This window comes from Athene noctua, chromosome 10 (genome assembly GCF_965140245.1).
Source record: "Athene noctua chromosome 10, bAthNoc1.hap1.1, whole genome shotgun sequence".
In the NCBI taxonomy this organism is placed as follows: Eukaryota; Metazoa; Chordata; class Aves; order Strigiformes; family Strigidae; genus Athene; species Athene noctua.
Window position 1 is genome coordinate 5,468,847 of NC_134046.1, and position 13,529 is coordinate 5,482,375.

Consider the following 13,529-nt stretch of genomic DNA (forward strand, 5'->3'; position numbering starts at 1 on the left):
AGTGATGCGATAATCCAATGTTGGTAATATCTCAATTCATTAACATAATGAATCAGAAGGAAGAGGCTGATTATAAATCAGAAAGCTTCTATTTCTGTGAAATATCTTGGCAACTGGCAGCCCCGAGGAGGACGGTGGAAGGAGTACCAGACAGTCAGCGGGACTTTGGGAGCGCGGTTGCAGGCGGGCTCCCCGCGATTTAACCGCTTGAGCCCTTCCGAGGACAATCGTGCCCGTTGCGGCGAGGCAGAGGCACTGATTTGGGGAAAGAGTATTTGGCTTCTGCGGCCTCGGGCTTCCAAATGGTTCCAAACGCCCGACCCCGTTGCGTTCAGGCGAGGGCTTTGCTGCCCCGTTTGTCTGTATCGCCCGCGGGCCGGGGGGGGGGTGTTGGGGGTGCTCCCAGAGGCTCGGCGAGGAGGTGCCCAGCTCCTTCTGCCCCCGGACCAGATCGCTTTTAAAGTTACTCACCGGCCTGCTCCTTCTGCAAACGCAGAAGTCTGCAAAGATGCAAATATTTGTAGGAAAAGTCAAGTTTTGTGTTGTTTGGGGCTTATAAACTCAGAACTGGGGGAGCAGACCCCTTTCCTGCGCTCCGTGTGTGACAGCATTTTGTCCCCATCCCCGCTGGGGACAGCAAAGCTTGTCCGTGACTGAACACGCTTTTACCGGAGTCACTTTAAAGCTGATTTTTACGGGTTTTAAGAGCACCGGTGACTTTCGGCTCCCGCAGCCGGGGAGGGAGGAGGAGAGGGGGGGACGAAGCTCTCAGGGCCCCGGTGCCTGCGGGGGGACTGAGCCTCAACACCTGACGGGGAAAGGTAGCCTGCCCCAAAACGGAGAGCACAGATCTCCAAACGCCCCACCCTTTTTTTTTTTTTTTCTGTTGTTGGGCTCCCCTTTCTGTGATTCAGCCAATTAAACAATTGCAATAGATAAATACGAGAAAGGCGAGCCTGGGGGCTTGGGCCCGGGCAGGGCCAGCGGTGAGAGTGGGGTTAAAAGGTGGGGAAGGGTCGCCCGGAGAGTCAGGGGGAAGGGTAAAAGCTTCCCCCCCCCCCTTCTTTATGTGTCTTTACCACGGCCCCGCGGTGGTGGTGTCGGGTGCTGGGGGGGAGCGCAGGACCTGCGGCACCGGGGCTGCCCTGGAGAGCGGAGATGGGGGGGGGCAGCAAGAGGTAGGAGGGGGGTAAGAAGGCGAATGGTTTGGGGCAAAACTGGCCATGGTGTGAGGTTCTCCCGCGGGAGCCCTCGGGAGAGGAAGGGCGTGGGGTGAGCGTGTCACCGAGCAGCCCCCCCAGCACTGCAGCCCCCCTCCCAGCCCTGGGGGGGGTGGGGGGTGCCGCCCTCGCCCCCTCTGCCCGCACGGCCCCAGGCCCTACCTGCCCCCTCGCTGGCCCGTCCGCATGCGGCTGCTCCTGCGGTCAGACGCGGCCGGGGAGCCGGGACCCGCCGGTGCCGCCTCCCCCTCGGCTGCGGGGCCCGGAGCCGCGTCCTCTCTCCGCGGAGCTCGGGCGCGGGTGGCAGCGCGGCCCCGGCTTTCTGGGGGGTGTCCGGGGTCCGGGTCTGAAGGGGTGGAGGGGGCCTGAGGAGAGAGGAGGGGAAGGAAAGAGGCGTTAGGGAGTGGGCGCGGGCCGCGCCGTCGGGGGCCGGGGAAGAACCCCCGGGGCCGGGCGGTGGAAAGAGCGAGAGCCCGGAGAACTGCGGTGCCCTCGCCCCAACCGTGGGAGGTGGCAGGGCCCACCAAGCCCCTCCGTGGGGGGGGGGACACATCCTCGTGGGCCACACGCGGGGCCGCGCTGGCACGCTCGAGGCTCAGCGGGCTCGCTTAAAAATAACGCAAATATTTCCCGTAAAACGACTTAAAGCGGGAGAAGGACAAGTCCTGCGGGCACCTGGGCATCCGCGGGGACCCGGCGGGTTGGGAAAGGCATGTGTCGATTTAGCCCTAGTGTTGACTTAAGCGAAAGTGCTAAGCCATTCCTAAACCTAAGTCAATACAGACTTAAGCCAAAATTGTTATTAACGAGCTCTAATCTGATTTAAGAGCCTCCAAGCGAGCCGTGTCTACACGAGGGGAGAGGAGGCGCGTTGCCTTGCGCTGCGGTGCCCGGTCCCCGGGGCTTGGGGGGGGTGTCGGGGCAGGTGGGCGAATTCAACCCCGGGGAGGAGGAAAGGCGGGTTTGGGGGCGGCGCTGCCTCCCGGGGAGGGCCAGGCCGCCGTGGCTCGGACGGGCCCGTGAGCTGCCTCTGCGAGGTAACCTCTTAAAACTGCTCCCAGCTGGGCTGCCGTGGGGTCCCCTTTCCCGGGGGGAGGCCAGGCTGTGCAAACGCTCCCGGGCCGGGGTGGCAGAGGGGCGCCGCTCCGTCCCCCCCCCCCCACCCTAACGCCGGCCGGGCCCGGCCTGAGGATGGTGCCGAGGTTCGGCAGCTCCGCTCGCTCGGGAGAGGGACATGCCAGTGAATTTTATTTTTTTTTTTTTCCCCGTCCCAATGGGGCAGTTGAGCCCTCCACTCCACCCCCCAGTGGGGGCCTTTCTTTTCTTCCCCACCAGCTTTGAGCAGCCCTGTTTCAGATTGGCCTTTTTATGTTTGATATAAAGAATAGTTGTTGGCCAATTCCATCTTTTCATCGCTGCTCTCCAGGCCCGGGTCCAAGCGGCTTGTCAGATGCTCATTAACTCCCCCTTTGGCTCTTTCCAGTGTGTCTCCTAAGCTCATTGTGCCAAGAACTAGCGCTTCTTTCTCTTTACACGGCTCCCTTTCTCTGCTCCATCAGGGAGACAAATTACTTTCCAAAAGGGATCGCCAGGGATGGTTTAATGAGAATTTCTCTAGGGCTGGCCGTGGAAATCAATGTAGTTAACATTCGGTGCACTTAATTGGACTTTTCTCTTCTGCCTCCTTCAAAAAAACTCTGAAGCTATCCTGTTAATCTCTCATTTGTAATCAATTGTGTTGACTAAACAAAAGTCTAGGTCGTCCTTTCTTCCTGTCCCAGACAATCCTTTGTTGCCTCTAAATGCCTCATTCTTGAGTGCTCCTGGTCGTGTAGATGGGTCCGATTGTTGACAGTTCATTATTGCGCTTTTGTCCATTTAATCTCCCTCGCTGTGTTTTGCATGTGCATGCCTTAATGAGCTCCGTTGGCAATTAACATGTTTCTAGCAGCAAACTGGTTGCTCAGACGTTTGGAGAGCGGAGTGCAGGGAAAAGGGCAACGCCGCTGCCTTTGGGTTGTTCGCTTCCCGGCGCCCGGCGGGACGCACCCGGGTGCCGCCCGGTCCCGGGGAGGCGCCGGGCCAGGCCGGGCCGGGCCGGGCGGGCCGAGGGGGGAAACCCTGCGGCTCTGGCACGTCGCTCCCTGCGCGGAGGCACCTCTAACCCTCCCCCCGAGGCAGCGGCACCGCTCAATCTGTTGTGTGCGCGGCTGCGGCGCCGAGAGAGGGGTTTTTGTGCGGGTTTTTGTGTTATTATTGAGGCTTGCTGGCAAGAGTGCCGAAGTGTGAGCAGTCGTGGACAGCAGAAACATCTTGTGAGGGAGAAGATAATTGGAGTCTCTGGCGTGTGTGTGTCTGACAGAGCCGCCCCTCCCCCGCGATCTGCGGCTTGTGTGTGCCGGGATCCGGGTGAGATCCCGGGGGAGGGGGGGGGACGGGGGACACGGGGGGGACACGGGGCCGGCCGGTGGCGAGCGCGCTGCGGTGGCCCCTTCCCAGGGCGTCCGAGGTCGGGGGGAAGCCGGAGCGACACCCGGCCCGGGGCGGGGTGGGGGGGTGGGCGGGGGGCTGCCCGCCGCCCCCCAGGAGGGGCGAGGTGACTAAACCCACCCAGCGGCGGCCGGCGCGGCCCTTCAGGGCGCCCCGAGGATGCCCTTAGCCGTGACGAGGATGCCGCTCCCCCTTTCCCAGACGGCTCCGTAAACAACGTCTCTTTTTATAAAAATGCGAGAAGAACGCGCTCCCCCGGTTCCCTTCCCGGGAGCAGGTTTCGCGCCGCTCTCGCCCATCAGGAGGGCTGGGGAAGCAGCCTGCGCGCTGTCTGTGGGGCCCGCAGCCGCGCCTGGCTCCCGCTTTCGGCACCCGGCTGGCAGCCCAGACCGCTTCCCAGCGCCCCGAGGTGCGGAGGAAGCGCCGCTTCCCCCGGCCCTGGCAGCGGGACCGGCTCCGCAGCCGCGCACGCCCCGCCGCCGCGCCGGACACGCCGCTCGCCTCCGCGCCCCGCTCCCCTCCTCCGGCCGTGGCATCCCCCCCGGACAGTGTCCTGGCGGGGACGGAGAGGGGGTGTTTCTGCCCGCTGCCCCCGGCCCGTGGGCTGTCCGCCCCGTCCGTCGCGGCGGCGGCAGAGCCGGGCTCGGCGGGCGGTTTGCAGCCGCCACCCGCCCGCAAGGGGTTGAGCTGCAGCCCCTTGGCTTGGGGGACGGACCGTCCGTCCCCCCTTCCAAGGTTTCCCATAGCGGTGACTTAAGGCGACGGGGGGTGGGGGGTTTGCCTTTTTATTCCTTTTTTTTTTTTTTTTTTTTTTTTAATTATCTTTTAACCCGAAATTCTCCCAAAATCTTTTAGCGCATTCTGGCCCGATCCTTCCCCGCTGCCAGGATCACTGGGCATCCTTTCCCGCTCCTCACCCGACCCAAACCATCAAACCGCTACTTCTGCCGCTTAAAAATGCAAACCCCGAGAAACTCCGAAATCGCCCCCGTCCCTCCAGCGGGAGCGGGGGGAACTCGCAGCCCCCCGGGCCCCAGCCCGCTCCTCGGGGAGCGCGGAGCACCGCAGCCGAGTAACGAATCCAGAAAGCCGGAGCGAGGGGTCGCCTCCCGTTCCTGCGCTCGGCGGCGAGCTGTGCCCGTCCTCGCCTCCCACCATTTAACCACTCAATTAAGCGGAGAAGGGTGAACTCCCCGGCACGCCGTCCCCAGGCATTTGGGGGCCTCGCTCGTTCCCCTCTTCATTGGCAAACCCGGCCCGAGCAGCACGAACACGCACGGCCGGCTCAATCTCCTCTCTCCGCTAGAATAATATTGTTCCTAACGACGTGGCCGGAATAGACACTTGCATATTAAAAGTGAGGGAGGGGAGGAGATGAGAAGGGAATATTTAGTGTAATCCAAGTGCTTGATTATCCATATTCTGATCAAAAAGAGTTTCTGAGGCCTGCTGGGAGTGATTAGATTAATGTAATGCGGTTTGAAGGGTCTGTGTTTTCTCTCTTAATTTGGGTCATTACTCGGAAAGCAAGCGTGAGATCATTTCATCTGCATGCAGGGAAAGATAGTCATTCAGGAGCGGCTTAAACACGCCGGAATGAACCGACCCCGGAAAGCGGCACTGGGAAACTCCGAGCCGCCCTTGGCGCTGCCGGGGGTCCCGCACCGGCGCTGCCCCCTTTTCCCGGGGGGCAGGAGCCCTCCGAAGCCGCCCGGTTCCCTCCCGCCCTCGTTTGGTTTCCTCCGGGGCCCGCGGCGGGCGCTGGAGCGGCCGGGCCCGGCTCCCGGAGCTCCCACAAGCCGCGTTTACACGGGGGCTGGCGCCGCTCAGCCCGGGCCCGGCTCGGAGGTGGGAAATGAGACACCTGCGAAGGGCCGGTTTATTGTCCCATGATAGATATATATAGATATATATATATTCCTCACTTATTCGAGCGTACATTTAAAATGGAGATTTACAGACACGTATAAAGAGCGCTGTCCTGGCGGGGGGCGGCCAGCCCGGCCCCTCCTGGCCCGCTCCGGCGGCGCAACGCGCCCTTAAATAAGATTCCTCTTATATACAACTGCGGCTCGGGATCGCTTGCTACCGGCGGCTGAGCTCGCTGGGGAAAAGACAAGAGAAGCAAAGGCTGGTTTGGATAAATAGTGCTGGCCTGGTGGAGCAGGTCCGAGTGGGGCGGGGGGCCGTGCCCTTAGCTCTGCCCGCTGCGCCCAGGGTCCCGCGGCGGCGGCGGCGGCGGAGCAGCACTGGAGACGCTGTCGTGCAACTTTCGGACGTGCTTCTTTAAATCAAAGTTTCTGCAAAATCCTTTCCCGCAAGTGACGCACGTAAAGGGCTTCTTGTCGTTGTGGGTGTGCATGTGGAAAGTCAAGTTATAGATCTGGTGGAAGGCTTTGTTGCAAATGGTGCACTTGTACTGCTTCTCTCCGCTGTGGGTCAGCTTGTGGTTCTTGTAGTTGCCTGCAAGAGAGGAAAAAAAGGGGGAAAAGGGGGTTACCCGAGGGTGCCAGGGCCGCGCAGGTAAGGCAGGGCAGGGCAGGACAGGGCGGGGGGCGTTAGGAAGGGTCTTCCCCCCCCCCCCTCCTCCGCACCCCCGGTCCGACTTGTCAAACCCACTCCGCGTCAGCGCGGTGCAGCGCACAACTGGCACGGCACAAATGAGAGGCAGGGTCAGCCTGGTGACCCGCGGCAAATGGAGGGCTCTGGATTAGGACCAAGGCCCGGCACCTCTCATTTAAAAAGCATTTAGGGAGACCCATCAGCAGTGCCCGGCGATGCGGCCCGGCTTAGAGGGGGGGAAAAAGTAATTGGGAGCGGCGGCGGTTCTGCCCGCGCCCCTTCTCTTCCCCCAGCCGGGCAGGGCTCGCCGCGTTTAATCCCCGCTAATGATGGGCGAGAGCCCCGCGGGGGCCCCCGGCCCGGCCCGGCCCGGCTCGGCTCGGCTCACCTTTCTGGTGGAAGCCCTTGCCGCAGAACTCGCAGACGAAGGGCTTGTAGCCGGCGTGGATACGGATGTGGGTGTTGAGCGTGGAGCTCCTGTTGAACGCCTTCCCGCACTGGTTGCACTTGTGGGGTTTCTCCTGCACCGGGGAGGCGAGAAGCCCGTCAAAAAAAGGGGGGGGGGGGGGGGAAGAAGGGGGGGGGGAGGGCGGCTGCGGGGAGAGCGGGGAGGGGGGCCGCCGCCTCCCGCACCCCGGCTGCCCCCCACCTACCTGGGTGTGGATGATTTTGTGCCGGCACAGGGTGCTGGCCTGGCGGAAGCCTTTCCCGCAGACCTTGCACACGAACGGCCTGGCCCCCGTGTGCACCGGCATGTGACGGGTGAGGTTGTAGTGCGCGTTGAACACCTGCGGGGAAGCGCCGGGGGGGCCGGGTCAGGCACGGCCGGGGCCGCCGGCCGCCCCCGCTGTCGTCGTTGTCACCGTGTGTATGCCCCCCCCCGCCCCACGCCGGCCGGCCGTCCCCCCCCCTTACCTTGCCGCAGACCTCGCAGGTAAAGTTTTTGGGCTTGCCCTCCGCCGCCCCGCCGCCGCCGCCGCCCCCCAGCTTGGCGTGGCCCTTGGGGGGGCCGCCGCGCTCCGCCGCCGCCGCCTCCTTCATCACCTGGTCCAGGTGTCCCGGCAGCCGCTCCTTGTGCGCGAAGGGCGGCGGCGGCGGCAGCTTCTCGGCCGCCAGCCCCGCCAGCTTGGCGTTCTCCAGCAGGAAAAGCTTCTGGTGGGCCGAGAGCCCCCCCGGCGGCGGGGCACCCAGCAGGCCGGCCGGGAAGAGCTGTCCGTGCAGGATATCGGCCGGGTGGTACGCGGCGTCCAGGTAGTTGAAGTAGTAGAGGGAGCGGGGGGCGGCGGGCACGGCCCCCGCTTGGTGGATGACCTGCGGCTTGATGAGCCGGCCGCTGGGCTGGCCCAGGGCGAGCTCTGCCTTGCAGCAGACGCCGCAGTTGGCTTTGCAGAGCCCCCCGCCGCCCCGCAGGCTGCTCTTCCACAGCTCCGAGTAGTTGAGGAGAGTCTTGGAGGGCACCTCGTAGCCCAGCGGCGGGATGGGGATCACGCAGGGCAAGGGCGAGCAGAGGCTCAGCGGCTTCTTGCCCGGCTCCGGCTCCGGCCCCGGCCCGCCGTGCCTCTGCTCGAAGGCTGGCTTGGGCTCCGATGTCTTGGCCATGATCCGCTCGATGGAGAAGGCCAGGGTCTTGGAGGGGTTAGCGGCGGCGGCCCTGCCGTCGTGCCGGGGGCAGGAGGAAGGCATGACCGTCTCCAGCGACCCCGAGCTCGCCATGTCGCTCCGCCGTGCGGGAACTTGGTGTGAGCAGCGACTCGCTCCCGCTCTCGGCTCTGCATTCCAGAAAAGCCAGGAGACAAATCAATTTAATAAGCACCTTGTTCTCCCCCCCACCCCCCCCCCCCAACCACCACCACCACCCCACCCCCCCACCGGCACCCCCTCCCTATTTACATTCAAATGAACATATCCAAGAACAATGGCACGTAGGGTACCAGATTACTGCTCATTAAGCGGAACACGCTAAAGTAACATGCAAGCTAGACCTTGTTAGTATTTAAAAAAAAAAAAAAAAAAAAAGGAAAGAAAAAGAAAAACCTCCCCCAGCCCAATGCCACCCAGCCCAGCCCCACCGATGGCCGCGGGCCGGGAAATGCGGGGCCGGGGGGCACGGTGAGGGGCGGCGGGGCTCGCCTTGGGACCACTTACCTTTGCCCAGCGCCGGCGAGACTCATCCAAGCAGCGCGGTGTGGCCACAGTCACATTTTGATAGCAAACATCTTCCTGAGCGTCAGATCACGGTCTCGTACATTTAAAGCTGACATCACATGAAGTCACTTCGAGCAGAATGACATGGGGATGCCACCATGGATCTTCCCCGAGCCGAGGCGCCGGGCTGGAGCGCGGTGGGTTGGGGCAGAGAGAGGAAGAGGACCCCCCCCCTCCGTCTCCACGCACAATTTCCTTCCAGTTTAAGACGCACAAATCGCTCGTGTGCGAGCTGGGTTTTTTCCTCTCTCTCTCCCTTCTTAAAAAGCAACTTGCAAAGCAGAGGAATCGTTTTGCATGTGGCAAATTAGAAGGCAAGTGCGATTCACAAGTTGGGTGGAAAAGAGTGCTCCAGTTCTTGCTGGGGTTAGAAGAGCCACTCCGAGTGAGCGTGAGGATTTTTTTTTTCTTCTTTTTTTTTTTTTTTTTAAGAAGGGGGAGAATGAATTTTTTTTTTTTTTTTTTTTTCCTAAAGCAACTACCACGCAACCATGCTCGAGTTATTTTGGCAACCCATCTGCAATCAGCTCCGTTGCAACCGAGCTGGAAGATAATTAATAAATTGTCACTTATCTGCGAGCCTCCCCAGCATGTATAAATTAATAGCCAACCCATTAATTAGTACAGTGTATTAATGTTAATTAAACTAAGTTTAATTCCACCCCTCTCCCCTCTCGGGGTAACTGGTGATTAGCCTTAAATAAACGCGGAGGGAGTAGAGTCCAGGGCTGGGTTCTCGCTGCTTTTTTTAAAAAAAAAAAAAAAAAATTAAAAAATTTTAAAAAGGACCCGTGCGCTGCAAACGGGAGTTTTGCAAATTGTCACCCCCAAAGGTGTCCGCTTCCCCGGGGGGGCAACCGGGTCGCTCGCCCTTTGCCCTTCTAGCCCTGGTTGTGCCCGCCCGGCCCCCCCCCCCCAAAAAAAAAAAAAAAAAAAAAAAAAAAAAAAAAAGGCGACGCTACATTCTAGCGCCTGGATTCTGGGGTTTCTTCCCTTTCTCTCTCTAATTAAAACGACTTGATGAGGGGGGGGTGGGATTTGCAAAAACCTCAGATGCGAGGGCGCGGTAATTGAGAGAGTCCCGTGTCCACCTGTTTTAGGGGGGCCCGGCTGCAGCGGCAGCACCTCCCCTGGCCCTGATTAGCCGCCCCGTCCCTCGCCGGGGCTATTCAGCTGAACCAATTTTCCCCCAGCGATTCAGGGCGCTCAATTCTCTTTCACTTGTAGCCACTATAGCGCTGCGTGGAACCTGGTTTTGTGTGTTTCTAAAATAAAGGGGAGGATTATCCGGGGGAGGGAGGGAGGCGGGGGGGGGGGGGAGAGAAGGTTTTAGATTGAGCCTGGCCAGAGGTAAAGCAAGCAATGAAAAGGCCCCTATATATATAATTTTTTTTCCGCCTCCCTAGCACGCCTAAGAAAGTTTGGAGGAATTCGGGGGTTTTGTGCGGCGCTGACAAAGCCGCGCCTCCTCTCCCCGCCGGGGCAGCTCGCTGGCGGCTGTTTGCAGACAGGCTTTTTCACCTGCGAACCACAACACGCTCCAGAAACAAACTTTGAAAGCCGCGACCGCCCCGGGCTCTCGGCGGGCGGAGGGGAGCGCCCTGCCCCGGAGCTGCCCTGCGCTACCCGGGCTGGGCCGGGGGGGGACACCCCGCCTCGGGGGGGTGTATCTGGGGGGGGGTGGCTGTCCGCCCGGAGCATCAGGTGTCGGCGTTCCCCCCCCCCCAGCTCTGCCCGCTGCATCCTCCCCGCCTGGGTGGGATGGGTCAGCGTGTAAGGGAGAGGGGAAACCGTCCCGCTTTTGGGGGGCTGGGGGGAACGGGACCGCGGAGAGCTACATACACCGGCACACGCTGCGCTGGGCTGCGAGAAAGCCCGGCCGAGCCTCGGGGAGCCGAGCCCAGCCCAGCCGAGCCCAGCCTAGCCGAGCCGAGCCGCCCGCCCAGCCCGCGCCTCCGCCGGGCAGCGAGCAGCGGGCAGGCGGCGGCTGGGCTCCGCTCGCTCCCGGGGCTCGCCGGCTTTAGCAAAGTATTTAATTAGCCTCCACAAACTTCTTTTCCTCGCCTGCAGATTATACTGAGTGGAGGGTTGGGAACTATTTTACACCTTGCCACTCACATGTTAATTAATCTCTATCTAACCCTAATTGCAGTTTATTCAAGCACCGCTCAACAGCTCACCCACACAATAAACACTGGGGCTGCTTTTATCCATATTACTCCCCGCTCACACGTTGAGTAATTAACTCCAGTACCAACTAATAGTGCAAACAAATATTTTCTGTAAACGAGATGATTTCGGGCAGGATAAAAGAGGGCTGCGGAGCCGGGGCCGGGAGCTGACTGCCAGCTTCCCCGCGCCGCCCTCGCCCTTGCCGGGGTGGTTTCTGGGCCGGGTCTCTCCATCCCTCCGTGGTCCCTGCTCAGGGCAGCGGGTCCCGCAGGCCCCGGGCCTCCCGGGGGCGAGGAGCGGCGGCAGCGGGGACCCCGGGCAGCAGCCCCGCGGCCCGGAGAGGCCCCCGAGGGCGGGTACCAGCTCCCAGACGGTGAGGGCCCGGGGTACCGCACGCCTTGCGCATCGGTGCTTTGGGATCCCGGCGCAGAGCCGGGCATGGGAGCTCAGGATTTTAATTGAAATCGCGGGTTGAGGCACAGCTGGGGGCCGTCTCCATCGATTCCGCTGTTCCGGCGAGCGTATTACAAACGAGGGACTTCGAGGCGCTGCCCCAGCCCCGCCGCCCTGCCCAGCGCCGCTCCTTCGCCCCCTCTCCGCCCCGGGAGCCCCGAGCGGGGCTGCCGGCTTTGGGGGGGATCGAGGCGGCCCAGCCCGGCTTTGGGGGGCAGGAGCGGCCGCACGTCGGGCGGGCTGCGGGGTCCCGGCCGGGCGCCGCTTTCTGCTCTTCTCCCGTGGGGTTTATAATCCTTCACCCCCTCCCGACGTTTAGAGGGAAGAAATGGTTTGCGGATTCTATTTTTTTTTTTTTTTCCCCCCCTGAAACGGCGAAGCCTCTCGCAACGTAAACGCGACCGCTCTTAAGGTTCTTTTTGCACCGTTGCCCCCACCTCCCCCGGAAAAACGACGGCGGTGCCCGCCCGGCCGGGACGGCGCGGCCGCCTGCGCGGAGCTCGCCGGGCTCGCCCGGGGCTCCGAACGCCGCCGCTCAGCGCTCGGTCCCGGCAGCCCCGGCCCCCAGCTCTTCCCCGGCCGCTGACATCGAAAACCGGCGGGGGTTTCCCTTTGGCCCCCCGAGGAGCAGACCCGCTCGGCGAGGGGCTCCCGGGGGTGCGTCCCGGGTGGGTCCCGGCCCGTTCCCCGCGCCCCTCGGGCCGCCCCCGCCGGGGCAGTCGGCGCTGAGCATTTATGGTCCACTGGAAGATAACTTGGGATCCTCCTAGTTATTTAACTTGGCAGCTGCTTAAACTCCACAGTGGAAGCTGCCGAAAGTTATTAGCATTATGCTTCGATCTCTCTGAAATGGTGGCTTTGATTTCTATGCTGCTTTGCTTTTCATATGTATTTTTTTTAATACTTTTTTTTTTTTTTTTTTTTTTTTTTAATAGCAGAAGGTGATGGACGATCAGGCGAGCCACTAGCCCCGGCAATTAGGACCGGGCTGCCTTTGTGAGCCGGAGTGTGGTGGTGGGGGCATTCTGATGTGGTTTTGTGGCTGGTGCAAGGTGCAGCGGGGGGGTCCAGGGCCGGGCTGGGAGGGGAGCGGGGCTGTCCGGGCCCTGGCCCTGGCCCCACCACCCCGGGTCTGGGCCTGGCTCAGAGCAAGGCAGCAATTCTGCCCTCAGAGCGCTGCCCAGGGGTAGCCCCAAGATGTTTGCCCCGAGTTCGGTTTGCAGTGGTCAGAGACAGAGACTTTTCGGACAAATTAGCAAGCAATGAATGGGGAAATCAGGACAGCAAAGTTTGGTGCTGGGGCGAAGAGGGGCTTCTCACCCATTTGACTGCTTCCCGTTACCGCTTTGAAACCACGGTACGTCGTGTAAGGGGAGCAGTACCGATGCCTCACCCCCACAGGCAGTCCCTCTCATCCTGCAGGGCCCTTAGGGTCGGTGGGGGGACCCTGCCACCGTGTCACCCAACAGACACTGCCCTGACGGTGCTTGGGGCAGGGGCAGCGCGTGGCGAGGCCACCCTGGCTGGAGCAGAGGCACGGAGTCCTCCCAGACTATTTTTTTCAGCCCGTTCACTGCGTTATGCACGTATTACTGTGTATACGTAGGCAGATAATTTTAATTTATTTTTTTGGATTTTTTTTTTTTTCTTTTGGCATAGTGAAACGCTACTGGGGAGCTGGGTTTTGGAGCATTGCACAGGTCCCAGAGCAAATGCAGTTAGTGGGTTTTTGAAAGCACGCCGGCCCAGAGTCCTTGCATGGCTGTGCTGGTCGACTTTGTCAGTGATGGCAGGGGCACCATCGACATTTTTAACCTGAGTCTAATTTTAAGAGCTGGTATCTGACCTGCTCCTAAAGCTGTTTGAAATCTAGCCCCACTGCAGAGCAACCGGCAGGGCACTGTGGCAGGAGCTGCACAGAGTGCCTCGATGGCAATCAAACTGGCTTATGTAATTCTAAAAATGGCAACTCCTTACTTGCCACATCTCTTTCTGTCTATGCGGAGAGTCCTGCAGAGCTGCCAAACAGAAGCAATTGAATGAACTCTTTTCTCGGCTCATTCCTCCTTCCGCAGCTCCGAGAAAGTGAGCCAGAGCCTATTCTAGTTTGCCTGTCAACAGGAATGGTAACTAACGGCTCGATCCCAGCCAGGCTTTATGCCCCAAAAACACTGCCTGCCTGTGAGGAGTGGAGAGAGACATCATGGGTGAAGTCTAGTTCCTGGTGCGAGACCGGTCTGGCCCAGGAGGCAGTCGAGGAGTCGGCGGAGTCCGCATCATGTCCGAAGTCAAGCTGGCCAGTCAGGCAAGCAAGAAATTGTTGGAAGGGTGAGCTGCTGTTCTCCATCCTTATTGTCGGAAACAGCCGTTCTTCACGTTCGGTAATGGAGCAATGCTGCATTTCGTTTCTGAGTGCTGAAACTGAAA

General features: G+C 61.0%; 1 protein-coding gene across 2 annotated transcripts; it reads right to left on the reverse strand.

Annotated features, from left to right (window-relative positions):
* Positions 1 to 5,602: 5,602 nt before the first annotated feature.
* Positions 5,603 to 9,051, reverse strand: FEZF2 (FEZ family zinc finger 2). Of its 2 annotated transcripts, none has more exons than XM_074914199.1 (5): positions 8,418 to 9,051; positions 7,317 to 8,041; positions 6,926 to 7,060; positions 6,661 to 6,793; positions 5,603 to 6,173 (listed from the first exon to the last, which is right to left on the reverse strand). In XM_074914199.1, the coding sequence occupies exons 2-5, from the start codon at positions 7,983 to 7,985 to the stop codon at positions 5,905 to 5,907; spliced, it is 1,206 nt and encodes a 401-aa protein (XP_074770300.1). In that variant the 5' UTR covers positions 7,986 to 8,041; positions 8,418 to 9,051; the 3' UTR covers positions 5,603 to 5,904. The 2 variants fall into 2 exon arrangements, with proteins under 2 accessions (XP_074770300.1, XP_074770299.1); XM_074914198.1 differs by having other exon boundaries at positions 7,188 to 8,041.
* Between the last annotated feature and the right edge of the window lie 4,478 nt (positions 9,052 to 13,529).